General features: G+C 54.1%; 1 protein-coding gene across 1 annotated transcript in view; it reads left to right on the forward strand.

The window, feature by feature from the left end:
* WNT10A (wingless-type MMTV integration site family, member 10A) overlaps window positions 1-9,564 on the forward strand; it is a 13,414-nt gene extending 3,850 nt beyond the window's left edge. The window contains exons 3-4 of the mRNA XM_008584491.1: window positions 5,735-6,114; window positions 8,409-9,564. Coding sequence (XP_008582713.1) covers window positions 5,735-6,114; window positions 8,409-8,906 — 878 coding nt within the window. The 3' untranslated portion in view covers window positions 8,907-9,564. The remainder of the gene's footprint in view (window positions 1-5,734; window positions 6,115-8,408) is intronic.
* The last annotated feature ends 7,156 nt before the right edge of the window (window positions 9,565-16,720 follow it).

The following is a 16,720-nucleotide window of genomic DNA, read 5'->3' on the forward strand; positions in this document are numbered from 1 at the left end:
TTCCCCGCGCACCCTCCCCTCCCGCCCCGCAGCAGCCCGCGCCCCCCAGCCGTCCACGGGCGGAGGCCCGGGACCCCCGGCCGGCCCGCCCGCGCTCGCTGACACCGAGTGACAGGCCTCGGCATCTTGCTCGCCGTCGCCGCGCGCCCGCTCGCACCGTCGGGTTTCTAGGGCACCCACGCTCCCGAAGCCCCGTTTCCTTCCGAGGCCCTCGGGCCCCGCGGGGGGGATCCGTCGCCCTCGCGTCGGGTTCCGCTCACTGGGGACTCGGGGAGGCGCTGAGGTCCTCCCCCCTGCCGCTCCGGGGGAGGCGAGGCGAGGCGAGGCACCCTCTTCATCACTCTCCCCCTCCTCGGTGTCCCCTCTGACTGAGTGAAGCCCGGCGGGGCCCGTGTGGCCTGCTGCAGGACCAGGGGTCTTTGAAGCCTGAGGGCGAGTTCGGAGCGGTGGAACCGCGTGGGGTTGGCGCGGCGCCAGGCGCTCCCGGGTTCACCTGCAGTTTAATAAGCGGGAGGTGAGCTGGGGGGACGGGTTGGGGGAAGGTTGGAGGGGAGGGGGGAGACTTGCCGGGGCTAGCCGGGGCGGGGAGGCGCCCAGCGCGGGCAGGGGGCGGGACAGCGGCTCCTGGGCTCCAGCAGGGGGCTGGGCTCCGTCCTTCGGCTGCGCGGGAGGCGGCGGCCTTGGCCTTGGGCCTCGTGACACAGTCCTACCTCTATGGCTTCTGCCCCCCATTGCGACACCGCACACCTCATTTCCACTCTCCTTCCTCAGAGGGGACTCTGGGCTTCTGGAAAGAAAACTGCCATCAATCCCACCCCCCTCTGCCAGCCACCGCTGCACCCCTCCCCTACCCCACATCCGGGTTCACTCTCCTCCAGGGTCACTTCCTGATCCATCTTGGCCCATCTCCTCCAGGACTAGCTAAGTTTGAATTCCATGAGGCCACTCTTGGTTGCAGCCAGCCCCTGATCTATTTCCTTCCCTGGTCTCCCTTCTTTTCAATCTATGGCTTGTCCATTGTGGCGTCAGGTGACTTCAGTTTCCCCCAAGTGGAATACCAGAATGCTGACTCCTCTTCCAACCCAGCTGCCAGTGAGGTTCTCTTCAGTGTGGATTCTGCCATGTATATATTTCAGAGACTGCTGGGGGAAGGTGGGAAGGTGGTCCCTTGAGCCTTCCTTAATGCTGTTACTGTCATCTAATTGTCCCGACATCTTCCTGGAGATGGGTTGGGCTGGAGGGATGGGGTTCTGATGAAGGAAAGGGGAAAGGGTGCTTGAACACCTGTAGTGCACAAGCCTGGGAAAGCAGGCCGTGTAACAGTCTTTACCCAGACGAGGAGAGGCTTAAAGGGGCACTGGAGTCCAGGGGGTGTGCAACAGGTGTAGGGGACTTCAGGGGACTAGAGAGGATCAGAAAAAAGCTGTGGGACCCCAGGAGCAGCAATGACCTAAGTGCCAGTGGCACTGGTATGTCCAGCTTTTTGTGCTAAGGACCCAGACAGTTGATGCCTAGGCTAGGTGCTGTTAGAGAGGGAGCTCTTCATTGCGGGGAACAGAGAACCCCTCCTTTGCTCACTCAGGATGTGGGGATGGGATGGAAGAGAGATTTGAGGAAGAGGTGCTGGGGCTGGGCTCAGGCATGGGAGTGAGAGGGGATGAGAGGTTGGGGGAGGCTTGATGGAGGGGAGTGTAGTCGATTCAAAAAGCAGGTCCAGGGAGCTCCCACACAGTTTAGGTACTGCCTTCGCTCAGGTCCAGACCCATTTAGAATGGATGGAAAGAGGGGCATGAGGCTCTGCAGCAAGCCGGGTTCCCAGCCCAGGGGAAACCAGCAGTTTGAGTGTCCTGCCTCTGCTTTCCAAGGCCCTGGCTCTTTCTTCTCCCACCTCACTTTTACATCCATCCTTGGGGAGTCTTGATTTGAGTCTGGGTCTCTTAGGGTATGTGGTGACACTCAGATGGGGAAACTGAGGCAAGGCAATCATATCCCAGGATCACCTAAGAGCCTATTATTCTAATGACACCCAATAAATTAGCCAACATGTATTAAGCACTTGCTGTGTGTCAGGTGCTATTTTAAAGCACTTTATCCATACTTTAGGATCCTCAAATGGTCCCCATGTGGTAGGTCCTATTATTATCCTTATTTTACAAATGAAGCAAAGAGAGGTTGGATAACTTGCCTTTAGTCACACAGCTTGTAAGTGAGCAGCAGAGCCAGAACTCAAATGCAGGCCAGCTGACTTTAGAGCTTGCACCCAAAGCCCTGCTGTACCACCTTCCAAGCTGCAAGGCCAACACAAGCTCCCACCTTGTGCCCAGAAGTGAACTGATGCAGTGGGGGAGTACTCCAAGAAATAAAACCGATATGCGTACACACAGACACACACAAACACCTACTCATGTTTATGCAAACATGTTGTCCCATTCATTGTCACGCTTGAGTGTTTCCACATGCATACAATTCTCTCTTTCTCTCTGCCCAGGCAAACGAGCATGAGCACACACAGATTGTTTGCAAGAAGGGAATGGAGACCAGACCTCTCCCCTTCCCTCCCTCTTTGACTTGAGTGGGCAGGACTCAAGCTTCCCTAACCTCTCCTAGTTCCCACTGGCTCCCAAATCCTCTCTCCTTCACACTCCCCTGTCCTCCAAACCTCCTCTCCCAGGCCCTTCCTGGCTGTTGGCTGCGGCCTGTAGCAGCAGCTGACTCCACTTAGATGCTGGCAGTCCCTGTCCCAGATCAAAGGCAGGGAGGCTAATTGTGTGTCTTAACTAGTTCCCCCCCCCCTGCTCCGGGCAGCCCAGCTGGCCATGGCCCCACCCCGCTCCCCCTCCAGCTGGCCAGATGGCACGGTGCCTGCGTCTGCCCCAGACAGTTGGGGCCAGGACCGAAACTGGGGCCCTGAACGGGAGCTGGGGCAGACTCAGTGGGCTGGACTTCTCTGAGTCCTGGATATTTGGAGCAGAGCGTGACCACACGGGCCTGGTCACCTCTACACGTGGCTGTGACAGCTGTCAGAAGCCACAGATTGGTGTAGGAGAAGGCATCTTTAGCTGCACGGGGTAGGGGTGTTTTCTGCAGGCTGTGGGCTACATTTCTCCAGGCCTACCCTTGAATGTGACAGAGCCTGAAAGATGGTTGCTGGTCCTTCAAAAAACCCTAGAATAGTCTTTTGCTCTTTCATGGTGCCATGTTCAGACAAGGACATAGGAACTGAATATGGGGCTACCTGGGTTTCTTTCTGAGCAGCAGGACTCCCTTAGAGCCAAATGTCCTTCAGCAGAAAGTTGCCAGGCCTGGGAACTGGGAGAGCTGGGTCTGGGTCCAGCTTCATAACCCCTGTGACCTTGGGCTTTCCCCTTTTGCATAATGTGTATGTGTGTTTGGTGGTGGTGGTGGCAGGGGTGATTTCTGAGACCCAGGCTACCTCTGGAGGTCTGAGTATTGCCATGTGTCCTAGGAGCAGGCTGATGACTCCCCCAACAATAAGAGAAGTGCTCAGAGTTCCACAGATAAAAGGCAAGGGATAAATGTAGGGTGTGCTTCCCAAGGACTTGGGTACACCCTCCTTCCCCTTAGGCCCCACCGCCCCAGAGCAGTTTCTACTCCTCTGTGGCTCCTGCCAATTTCCAGTATCCCCTTTGAAGGCTCCAGCTCAATACCCAACCCTCCGGTCTGCTCATATCTGGGCTCCTTATGGAAAGAGGAACTGAGATGCCATGAACTAGAAAGGACAGAGAATAGCAGTCTGCTTCAAGGGCTTCTAATGGCCCAAGTGACTTATCTTAGAATGGCTCATGAGCTGCTGGGCTCTGCCCCTGATCAGGGTGAAACAGACAATGGCCTGGAAATGCAGCAGGAATGAGTGAAGTCAGACAGCAGGAAGAATTTCTTAATAATAGTTAATGTTTACGCAGTACTTACTATGAATAAGGCACTATTCTAATCGCTTTAAATTTACTAACTCATTTAATTCTTGGAACAATAATGAGGCAGGTAATAATAACAACCCTGTTTTACAGATGAGGAAACTGAGGCACGGGGAGTTTAAGTCACTTGGCCAACATCACGTAGCTATTAACAACTAGTAAGTGGAAGAAACAAGATTTAAACCTATGCAATCTGGCTCCAGAAATCAGTTCTTCACTACTAAACATCGTGTGTGTGTGTGTGTGTGTGTGTGTGTGTGTGTGTGTGTCTGGGAAGGGAGACGAGGACAGAGCTCTGTGATGGAGGGAGTGAGGATTAGGTGTAGGATTGGGCCAGGGTCTCTGTCCAGTCCTGGTTGGCTCTCCAGGGTCTGCAAAGCCTCTGAGAACATGTTGTCCCAGTCTTTGATGCCAGAGTGGAAGGAACCAGAGTTTTTGTTTCCTGAATCTCTGGCCTCCTCCAAGGCCATCAGCCTCCTGCCAGGTTCTGGGCTTCTCCCATAGTGGCCATAGTACAGGTGGATTCTCCTTCCTGTGTGAGAGCTGCTCTTGCTCCTGGCCTCTCCCACTGCCTGCCCTCTCTTTGGGGTCCAGAGGCTGGTCAGAGACTGTACCAGACCTACTCCTAGCTGATCCTTTCTCAGACGCAGAATAAGCAAGAAGTAACCTCCAGGTCTGAGAGATGAATCTTCCTCTGCAAGTAGGCCTCCCCTGCCACAGGTTCAGGGCAGTCCCAGAGGATGGCTCTGGCTGGAGCACCAAGAAGGAAGGCAGTGTAGACAAGTCAGTGGCCAGGCAGGCCCAGCCCTGGGCCCCTGAGAGTGCCTTGGTCAGAAAGAGTCTTCGTGCCTTCTGAGCATCCAGTGACAAGTGTCTGCCTCAACTTGCCCTCCCGTCTCAATTTGCAACACTACTATATGCCAGACCCATGCAGGACACTGAACTTACCTCTAGCATCCCTCAAACAACTTCCTCAGCTGACCTAGACAGACCACAGGCAGATTGGCTGTGTGGTGCCCATTTCCGAATGGCTTTCAGGGATGTCCTGTGGGAAAAAAGGGGGAAGCTCTGCTGACTCATTTCTCTGTCTCCGTCTGAGTCTGGCCATCAGGGTGGATCCTGTGCTTGGCCTAAAGTGGGCACACACCAGACCGGGGCAGGGAGCTTTGGGAGCAGATCATCTCCTCTTACTTACCCTCCTGCCCATTGACATCTCCTGGGGCCTAGAATTCTGTCACTGTTAATTTATTCTTTATGTCAAATTTTGCCTTCTTTCTGAAGGCTTATTTTAAAATCACAGATATCACAATGAGAGGTAATAAATTAAGTCCTTGATCTTAAAAAGAATATGTTTACTAGATACTTTCTGCCCAAAGGGAGTTGTAGACACAAATTCTGAGCTTGTTAAGGGTGATGTTAATGAAAAGCATGAGTGAGTGCAAAAAGAAGAGGGCTGTTAAGGAGAAACTCCCCCCCCCCCCCTTTCTGCCCAAAGGGAGTTGTAGACACAAATTCTGAGCTTGTTAAGGGTGATGTTAATGAAAAGCATGAGTGAGTGCAAAAAGAAGAGGGCTGTTAAGGAGAAACCCCCCCCCCCCCCATCCTGTGTGCTGAACATCTGGCTTCTGGTGTTCTGGTGTGACACCTGCCCTTATTTGACTCTGTGTCCTTGTACCAGACCTTCCCCCACACTGGCCCAAAGTTTCTCCTCGGTATGACCAGAAGGTTTGGCAGGGTGGGCAGGGGATTGGGATGTCGGGGCCCCTCTGAGTCCATGTTTTCTGGGTCTCTAACTGCAGGTTTCCGAGAGAGCGCTTTTGCCTATGCCATCGCGGCGGCAGGCGTGGTGCACGCCGTGTCCAACGCTTGCGCCCTGGGCAAACTGCGTGCATGCGGCTGCGACGCTTCCCGGCGCGGGGACGAGGAGGCCTTCCGTAGGAAGCTGCATCGCTTGCAGCTGGACGCGCTGCAGCGCGGTAAGGGCCTGAGCCACGGAGTCCCGGAACACCCGGCCCTGCCCCCTGCCAGCCCCGGCCTGCAGGACTCCTGGGAGTGGGGCGGCTGCAGCCCAGACGTGGGCTTCGGGGAGCGCTTCTCTAAGGACTTTCTGGACTCCCGGGAGCCTCACAGAGACATCCACGCGCGCATGAGGCTCCACAACAACCGAGTCGGGAGGCAGGTGAGAACCCCGCCCCCCTGGCCCGCTGCAAATCCCTTTGCCTAGGGCCCGCCCCTCCCCCAGGCCTACCTGTCTTCTGAGAACCACACTGCTTTCCCTACTCTTCTCCTTGCCCGCTCCTAATTCAGCCAGCAAACATGCATTGAGTATCTACTGAGCGCCAGGCACTGAACTAGGCCTGGGGATACAGGGACGAAACAACCCCTGCCCTGGAAGGGCATAGGACCCCCTAAGAGTAACTTGCTCCTCCCATTTCCTGGGGTGATCACTAGAGAAAAGACTGGGCTGGCAGTCAGGACCTCAGGGGTCTAGGCCTGGCCCTGCCACCCTGTCTCCTTCCCTATAGAGGGAGAAGGTTGAACTAGATCATCCACATCTCCGCTCCCAGCCTTTCTGTGCAGTCTAGAGTGGGAGATTCCTGCACAGTGAGGGGCTAAGTGAGGTTCCTAGGGCCACCGTGGAACTGTTATGGTTGCCTTCCTCCTTTCTCCCCTGCCCTCAAATACCTCAAAGGTCATTCATTAAAAACAAATTAAGTAAATACATAAATAGATAAAAAGGAGAAGATAGAAAGTAATAATAGCTTGCATTTACTGAGGGCTTAATATGTGTTAGGAGCTGTCCTGAGCACTTTACTACATTTAGCCTATTTAATCCTTATAGCTACCCGCGAGGTGGACACTATTATTAACCTCATGTTCAGATGTGGAAACTGAGGCAGATGGACTAAGAAGCTTGCCAAGGTGATACAACTAGTGAGAAAGTGGTAGAGGCAGGATTCATCCCCAGGCAGTTGAGCTCTGAGCCTGTGCTCTTTTGTTCTATAGTGTCAAGTCTACACTAAGGCTTCTCATTGGCCCTCATGGTAGCTCAGCACCCTCCTTTCCTGGCTACTCCATCCCCATCCCTTCTCTTGACCCTGCCAGCCTTTTCAGGCCTTGTCCCTGGCTTCCTCTCATTCTGGCTGGCACCTTCTCCATCTTACTTCCCTTTCTCTAAGCCCACAGTTTCATCTTCTTCCTCCATAAAGACTCTGAGCTGATTCAGCAATTCCCATCTCGTCTTAGAGGCGGGGTAAACTGAGGCACACCCACCCTCAGATCACATCCAGCTCCCACCCAGCCCTGCCCATGCAGCTCTTTTCCCAAGCTTCGATACCATCCCAGCCCATACCAACAGTGTCTCCACCTCCTTCTCCTCGTTAAACTGGTTAATTAATGGCTGCTGCCTGTGGGAAGCAGATGTTCTGGAGCTGTTGGCCTGGGGAGGCATGGTTCTGGTTCCCACGTGATGCTGACACCACAGGCTGCACATAGAAACTGTGGAGCCCTTGAAGATCTGAAGGGGCAGGGTCCCTCTTTTAATGGCCCTACTGCCCAGGTTTGAGGGCTTCAGATCGTGGCTCTCCCTGTCTGCATGTGGTTTTGGAGTGGAATGGGGGAAAGGAGGATGTGACTAACTTCCTGTAGGGGTCTCTGGTGGGGATAATGCCAAGGGGTTCTTTGGGAAGAGACTCTAGAGCAGGTTGAGAGCTGGGTGGGGGTGGGTAGGTTGTATTCCCATAGCCACCTTCCTTGAAGGCCTGGGAACCTCTCTCCACTTTCATTGGGCTGAGAGCGTTGCTCTCTCTGGGTTCCTTTCTGTTCTGTATTCAGATAGAGCTTTGGCCCCTGCTGGTGCTCACTTTTGCTAGGTGGAACCGTGGCACTCAGCATAGGGCAGAATAAGCCCCAGCTAGAAAAATGGGGGTGGGCAATCTCGGTGGCCCCTGTCTGCCTCTCCTTTGTCTTCCCTACAAAAGGCTGTGGGACTGGGAGCTGGGACCTGAGGGCTGGGGTGGACGAGGGCTTTCTCAGACTCACCGCAGCCCCCCACCCCACAGCCTGGAGTGAGGCCAGAGGCTTTGGGGCTGGGATGTAGTAGGGCCGGCACCCACCTGCTCCTGGCCCCTACCCTAGGGATGGAAGGAGAGGGAATTTCCCTGAAGATCTGGGATCCCCCCTCAGGAAGGAAGAGCCTCCAGCCCCAAGGGCCCCCTGCAGCTGCTGGAAAGGCAGGCAGGAGGGGAGGGAGCAGGAAGGAGGGAATTCCCCCAGGGCCTGGCCTGGTACAGGGTGGGGTGGAGGGGAGAGCTGCAGAAGAGCAGCTTCGGGCCTCGGGCCTCGGCGTTCACCTCTGTACAATGGGAGTTGGTTTCAAAAGCCTCTGAGATTCTCGCAGGCCAACCTCAGCGTTGGGAGGAGGACAGTGGGGCTGGTCGCCAGCGTCAGCCCTCATGGTGCTTCCCTCCGCAGGCGGTGATGGAGAACATGCGGCGGAAGTGCAAATGCCATGGCACGTCAGGCAGCTGCCAGCTCAAGACGTGCTGGCAGGTGACGCCCGAGTTCCGCGCCGTAGGGGCTCTGCTGCGCAGCCGCTTCCACCGCGCCACGCTCATCCGTCCGCACAACCGCAACGGCGGCCAGCTGGAGCCCGGCCCCGCCGGGGCACCCTCGCCCGCCCCCGGCGCTCCCGGACCGCGCCGCCGGGCCAGCCCCGCCGACCTGGTCTACTTCGAGAAGTCGCCCGACTTCTGCGAGCATGAGCCGCGCCTGGACTCGGCGGGCACCGTGGGCCGCCTGTGCAACAAGAGCAGCACGGGCCCCGATGGCTGCGGCAGCATGTGCTGCGGCCGCGGCCACAACATCCTGCGCCAGACGCGCAGTGAACGCTGCCACTGCCGCTTCCACTGGTGCTGCTTCGTGGTCTGCGAAGAGTGTCGCATCACCGAGTGGGTCAGCGTCTGCAAGTGAGAGGCCCGGGGTCCCCTGGGCCGCGAGAAGGGATCTCCTCCTTGAGCCTGGCCCTCTGTGGCTTGCGATCTTGGCCCGGCAGCATCTCCTCGGCTCCTGGGAGAGGAGGTTGGACGGCATGATTTTATGGGAACCTCCCAGCTCTGAGGGTCTGCAATCAGGACGCGGGGACAGTCCAGGCCTGTCTGAACCCCGCCAATCACTTCTGTGGCCTGTAGGACTGATTCCCCTCCCTGTCCCTGACCCAAGCTCAGACAGCTCAGCTGATCTAGGACCTGCCCCGCACCCTAGGATAAGTGTCAGCCAGGCAGCTTCTCATCCTGTGTCCTTCATCCTTTCATCCCTTCCCCTGGAGTGGGAGGGAATGAATGGAAGCTGATGGGCCCGGGGGGAACAGGATTAAAAAGAAGAAATGGACATAATTGAGCTGAAGTGATTCTATAAAGGCCCCAGATATTTTCTCCACTGGCCTCTGCCCCTTATCATTCCCCTCATCGTTCATTTAACAAATATTTATTTTGCACTCTCCTCGTGGCACTCTTTGGGGGGATGAGGGGCACTAGGTTTACAGACGTGAATAAGACAGACACAGCACCTGCCTGCTCGGAGTTTACATTCTTGCTGGGGAAGATGGACAATAAACAAGCAAATACACAAAAAGGTCATTTCGGACAATACTTTGTGCTGTGAATAAAGTGGGGTGCTGGCTGTAGAGTGACTTGGGAGTACGGCCGCTTTAGATAAAGCCACTGGTCAAGTAAGGCCTCTCTGAGTTGTGACACTCATGCTGAGACCTGCACGATAAGATGAGAAGAGAGCCCTGCAAAGCTTGTGAGTAAGGGCTTTCCAGGCACAGGCCATGTGGCCACGGGAATGCTAAAGCTCTGAGGTAAGAAAGACCTTTGCCTGTTGGAGGAACAGTGAAGAGGCCATTGTGATTGGAGTCAAGAAATCAAGGGGCAGATCAGCAAGGAGAAGAGCTCGGAGGGTGGGCAAAGGTCACATCTCATGTCTTTCCAGGCCAAGGTAAGGTGTTGGGATTTTATTGAAGAGGAATAGGAACCTTCAGAGAGTTTTAAGCAGGAGGGTGTCATGGTTTGATCCCCATATGGATTGTTGTATGAAGAACTGGCTGAGGGGGACAAGGTGACAGCTGGAAGGCCAGTTAGGAGGCTAAAACCATCTTCCAAACCAGAGATGTGGCCTGGACTGGATGGAAGCAGTGGGAACATTGAGAAAGGGCTGGGTCTGGACCCTTGGTGCCAGAGTTCTAACCGCCCACCTTGTGCCTGAGCCCTCTGCCACAAGCCAGGACGAGTGGCCGTGCCCAGCAGCAACCGTCGGCAGAGACAGGAGGCACTCTGAGAGGAGTAATCCTGGGCAAGACTCAGCTCAACCCAGCCCAGCGCCCCAGGGAGCAGGTGGGGCCAGGAGGTGCGGCTGGGAAGAGAGTGGCGGGGGAGGGCCTGGAGACTCACTGTCTGGATTCTGGTCTCTGAGTCCAGGCAGGAGAGGCAAGGTATGTAAGTAAGACTCAGGAGGGACATCCTTTCTGGGTCTCTTGCCTCCCTTAGGTCAGTAATCCCTCTCCACTCTCATGTCCCTAGGACACTGCTGAGCTGGCAGTTTGGGTCCAGTGTTGCATTCTCCTTGACTCTCAGATCTGATGTTTTCTAAACAGACCCTCAAGGACAAGGGCAGTGAAGGGGGGGGGGGGTATGGGGTTAGGATCTCAGGAAAAGAGCACTTCATGTACTTCATCCAGGCCTCCTGCTGCTCACAGTTGGGGATCCTGCTGGCCTCCTCAGTCTATTCCAGAATGGCACCCCTCTTGATGAATCAGACAAAGTCTTGGTCCTTTCCCCAGTTGTCAGCCTGCACAAATTCCCCAAATTTCCCTACCCCTGTCCCAGGTGTCCCTACCCCTGGGTAGGGGTGAGAAGGAAAGGAGGCACCCTTGTAGGCCCACTAACTAGGAGATTTGCCTCCACGAACTTACTCTCAGCTCCCTCCCCTCCATTCCCTGCATCCCTGATATGCCTAAGGCAGCAGGGCCTTCCAGATGCTCAGCTCTGCTGCCTCTGTGGAAGACAGGCTTTCTCTCACCATCCCCCAGAAGACAGCCCCACAGGCAGGGGGGTGATAGTCCCCCGGGAGGAGGGGTAGGCAGGAGCAGCCAGACACACCTGCCTCATTCCTTTCCTCTTGTTCACCCAGGAGAGAGCTGTGGGGGCTGGGTTCCCTGCCCCCTTCCTCCCTCCCATCCCAGGGAGAAGGAAAGAAGGGGTGGGGAAAATGGAGGGGGGGTTCTCCCACCCAGCAGTGTCCTCTATAGCATTAGTCTTGGCTTCACCCTCCTTTGCCTTCTAGGCTGAAGGAGGACAGAACTGGGGGAGGGGAGACTGAAGATGAGAGGTATAGGATCAGGGTTGGGATAATAATGTAGGGGCAGCAACACTGCACAGTATGCTGCCTCAAGAGGGAGATGTGGGTGGTGGGGTGGGGCAGGGGGCTGGACACTGACTTGTAGGGGAGGAGACATGTTCTAGGGAGTAAAGTCATGGTGATCTGATATTTGCTAGCCTGACCTGTAATGGAGGGGAGGAAAAGTTGGGGAAGGAACAAATAGGGTGTTGGCCATCTCCCCCACCTCCCATCCTCTCTCTCTCTGAGCCAGAAGCTGACTAGCGTTCTGGGACAACAATGGACCCCATAATTGAAGAGGGTGTGTGGGACTTGGTAAGGGCCGTAAACAGAGATGTGGAGATGATGAGGAGTGGGAAAATGGGGCCCGAGAAACCCTGGACTTCTGCATACTGCCTGAAGGGCAAGGCAGGAATTAGTGTGCTGATTGGGAATAGGGAAAATGGGCTGAAATAAAGTGGGAGGGTGGAGTTTAGATGGGAGGAAGAACTTGCCGATAGCTTGGGGAGGACTAGGGGTGAGATTTGGGAATGGGAGCAGAAGGTAGCCAGAGATCACTCATAGGAGGAGAGGACCTCCCCTGCCCCCAACCTCATTCACCTGATGGACAGGTTACCCCCTTGCAGGAGAAAAAAGAGCCTAGATGATCCCAAAAGGAGGGAGGGAACAAACATAGAGGATTGTGGACAGGTCAGCAGGCACTAGTGTGGTTAAGGGTCAGGGAGAGGCAGCCAGGCTGGGGTGGGATCCTGCTTTTCAGTCGCCCAAGGTCCCAGTATCCAAAAAAAAGAGGAGGGGAAAGGCATTTAAAGATAGACTTGGGAGCTTTAGGAGTGCCCTGGAGGGGGAGAAGTGAGGTCAGGGACATTTGGGATCTTCCCCTACTCCGGAATTAATGCGCCCCCCGCTAGCACCCGGTAGGGGGCCTTCCACGTTGGACCATGGCCAGGCCTTAGTCGCTGCCCCCCTCCTCCCCTCCCACCCCCCTTTCTCATGTGGTTGCCGGCAGCTGCCTGCGGTCGCCCCAGCCCCTGAGCTCAAGGCACGGGGACTTTCCAACAGGGGAAAAAATGACTTAATGAGAGTGGGAGCCGGGGGCGGGAGGGACAGGTCCCTGTAATCACAGCTCTGCTGTAGGGCCTGCGCGCCTCCGGGCCCTTCTCCGGCTTCCTGCTGCCAGCGCCCCCATCGGGCTCTGCTGCAGGAGGGGGACGGGCTGACGACAGGGGTATCCCTTTTCAGGTTCCAGGCTCTCTGGGGCCCTCCGGCTGCCTTTGCTCGCCATGAGTGAAAGCTGGGACGCCCCATGATGCCTCTCTGGGCCTTGTCCTTTAAGTTTGGGGGGAAGGTATCTCTCCGGAGCCAGAGTCACCTGCTGGTGGGTTTGAGGGGTAAGGGATCTTGAGGAGAACCCTTTGCCACTTCGCGGCTGCGCACTTGGAAACGCCTCTGGTTGCTGTGGCAACCAGGGCAGCCGAGGTGTGTCCGCGGGGCAGGGAGGCGCCCGCCCCCCGCCCCCCTTCCCCGCCTTTCTCTCCACCCGCAGGGCCAGGCCGGCCGCTGCGGTGCGCGGGGGTGGGGGTGTGCCGTTACCATGGCAAGGGTGCGCTAGGAGGGCACATTCTTCCCCAGGGTGGGAGCGCCCTGGGGATACGAGAAGGGGGGTGACGGGGGCGGCAGAAAAGGGAGCGGGTGGGGGGGGGTCGGGTCAGAACCAGGGAGGAGTCTCGGCCAAAACGAACCAGGGCTTCTAGGGTTGGGGTGGAGAGTTTAGAATCTGCCCCATAACCCCCGACCCGCAGCCCTCCCAAGGCATCCCGTTTCTCCCCCCGCACTCTCGCTGGGGTTCACCCCCTCACACTCCCAGTTTTGCAGAGCTAAGGGGCCCGTCTCCTTCCCTCCCAGTGGAGCTGCAGCCCAGACTGTGGGCCAAAGCCCTGCAATTAAGCCCCTCGCTCGCCCCTGCGCCGCCCTCCGGGTCCTACGCCAGGCGGGTCTGCACCGCCAATTACAGCAGCGCGCAGCAGCCGATTACCCCAGACCCCGGGGAGCGTTCGGGGTGGGGACAGCAGACAAGTCAAGGGGCGGAATCCCTGAGGTTGTCTCTGGTCCTGGGGTCCTTAACTGGAGCTTCGGACTACGAACCTGTAGCCCAACTTCTCCACTCCAAACAATATGGGGAGGTGGAGATCTACTCAGTGCCCCGTCCTGCTGTGCCTCAGTTTCTCTCTCCTTGAATGCACACCGCACCCAAGGCAGAAAAAGCGCAGGGAGGGTCTCTGTGTGTGTGTGGATGTTGGAGCGTCTGGAGTCGAGGGCTGAGTACTCAAAAAGTTCAGTCCTCAAGGCCGGCTTTTACCCGCCGCAGATTGCCGCGTGGGTCTCCCGTGGGCCCCAAGCCCCGCCCGGTTGACCCAGCTCTGTCAGGCTAAGCCAGCCCCAGGGCCGCTGCCAGCCATACTGCACTTCTGTGGGAATCGGAACGGCGCCTCTTCTGGGCAGGAGGCTCTGTCCTTTTGCCACACAAGGGAAGGCTGTACGGGAGCCTGCAGAGCAGCGACGGTGGAGTATTCTGCCACCACCCTTGCCCCCTGCCGTCCCTTCTTCGCTCTTCCTCCTCCTGCAGGTCTGCAGGGGCTCCGGTATAGCTTCGCGCTTCCCGCGGTCCAGCTGGCCACATCTGGCCGACAGCTGGGAGCCGCCCACCGCGAACTGCTGAGGACACAGCTCCCTCTGTCGGTGCGGAGCGGCGGCGCAGCGGCTGGCGGGCCCGGGGTCTCGCTCCAAGTTCGGAGGGTCTCGGATTCCATCCATTCGGTGCCCTTTACCCTTGGGTACTACACGCCCTCTGCCTCGCGTCTCTCCCAAATCTGACTCCACAGGTCCTTTGCTCTTCGTCGGCCGCGGCCGTGCTGACTTTCTTCCGTCCCTGTGTGCTTAAAACCCTGTCCAGCGACCTAGCTGTCCCCTAACCTACCCTCTTCTCTAGTCGTCCAAGCTTCGTCCGCAGGTTCTTCCACGCTCTCTCTCCGCGCTTAATGTAAAAGTCCTAAAATAGGAACATGATTACATAAGTCACTGCCCATTTGCTCAATGGAATTCCTTACCGCGTCCTTAAAAACGAGGTGGCTGAAGTATATTTAGTGACTGAGTCGGTGTTTGCCGTACATTGAGGGAAGGGAGGAGAGTGCAAGATACAAACTAGCACAGGGTAGGATCTATCTCTTACTGCAACAAAAATTTATAGATGTGATTTGCATTTTAAAAGTCTGAAATCGGCATCAAACTGCTGACATTATTTTTGGATGTTAAAAGTATAGGTGGTTTAAAATTTGTTCTCTGTTCATCTGTCTATAACGAACATGTATTACTTGGAGACAATAATAATTCGATATACAGAATATTTTGGCCCAAAATGTGAACATTAAATTATATCACGAGACTAAATTATATAAAGAACCCTTTTAAAATTAGGAACTGGGAGACCTGGTTTACTGACAAGAGCTGACTTGATTATGTCGTTGAGATTTTCTTTTTAAAATTGTAACGCTTTGTAGTGAGAGCAGGTTTCCAACCTCTGAATCTTAGGGCCCAAGGAAGCCAAGGAGTTGTTAGAAGTTATTAGTTGCTTCCAAATGGAAGCCAAATCCATATGCACATCTGGTATTGTCTGTGAATGGAATAGGTTATTTATTTTTCATTGTATTGCATATGTATAAAGATGCTGCCATGATTAACAATATAGAACATTTGTAAAAGTTTGATACCTTTATCTCAGTCTTCATCTTCTTCAATCTCTTTGCAACACTACACATCATTAACTGTCCTCTCCTTAGACGTATGGGACTCTTCAGTGTCCGTGGCTGACGTTACACTGCCTGGTCCTCTCATTCTCCGCCGATTCAGGGGTTTCATTCACTGTTTCCTTGCCTTTTTCTTTCGAAATAACTTCAAAGGTACCGAAGAGTTACAATAATAGCACACAAAACTTCCCCCTTCCCTGAACTGCTTAAGAATAAGTTGCCTTCACCATGCCCCATTACTCCCTGATACTTTAGTATATATTTTCTGCAAATAAGGATATTCTCCTTTATAATCTAATACAACACTCACAATTAGGGAATTGATATTGATACGTTAGTACTATCTCTCAGACCTTATTAGACTTTCATCATTTGGCCCCGTGATGTCCTTTATAACAAAAGGATCCAGTCCGGAATTATTCATTGCATTTAGTTATCGTGTTTTTCCAGTCTCCTTCCATCTGAGACAATTCCTAAGTCTTTCCTTTACTTTCATGACCATGACAATTTAGAAGACTACAGACCAGTTACATTGTAGAATGTTCCTCACTTTGGGTTTATCTGTTGTTTCCCCATGATTAGATTTGGGTTATGATCTTTAGCAGTATGTTATAGATGTTGAGTACACACTCACTGCCTCATTATTTATTCGGATGCTCAAAATTTCCCAGATTTTGTCCAGCTGCCAAGCTGGCTTCTGATACCATAAATCTTTGAGCATTTGCTTACTTTCTGGCACAGCAAGATGTTCCAGGCTCATCTTGTACTTGCCCTGCCTCAGCCCTAGAATCAGCCATTTCTCAAAGGGAAGCTTATTTCTTTTAATGGAGAATGATACATAGAAGCCAAAATCTGGATACTAGGTGTGCTCATCGTTCCTGGGGTGTCATTCTTCCTCGGCGAATAGTACTAGAAGATATATGTATTATTATATATGCATTCTCTATATCTATGTCTACATATCTATCTATCATCTATCTATCTATCTATCTATCTATCTATCTATCTATCTATCTATCTATCTATCATCTGTTGATCTACGTAAAAAAAACAATGAGTTTACCTTCAATTCCAATCCAATACCACAGGGTTTATTTTTATTTTTATCTATCTATCTATCTATCTATCTATCTATCTATCATCTGTTGATCTACATAAAAAAAACAATGAGTTTACCTTCAATTCCAATCCAATACCACAGGGTTTATTTTTATTTTCTCCTTTTTTATTTTTGTAACTTCCTTATCCCTTCTTATTGGATTAATCCCTTTGTAACTAACCGATTCCCTGTCACTGCTGCTGCTCCCGCCAATCCCCTTTCAGATATCACCTTCTTCCATCTTAGCCTCTGATGCCCTTTGCCAGCCCAGTGTCCCCTCTGCCCCTGCATGAATGCCTCACCTTGTTCAGCCCCACATCATGGCTTTTGAGCAAAATTATTCAGAAAGAAAGGCAGGCAGGTAGGAAGGCTGGAAACAATTTCACTTTCTCTTGGAGTTTTAGACGTGCATCTCAATCCTCTCTATTCAGAAAACAGTAACTGCGCCTCCTGCTCTTCCCATCAAAAACCCTGGAGTCATCAGGTGA

Source organism: Galeopterus variegatus, unplaced genomic scaffold, assembly GCF_000696425.1.
Source record: "Galeopterus variegatus unplaced genomic scaffold, G_variegatus-3.0.2 Scaffold3274, whole genome shotgun sequence".
Lineage (NCBI taxonomy): Eukaryota > Metazoa > Chordata > Mammalia > Dermoptera > Cynocephalidae > Galeopterus > Galeopterus variegatus.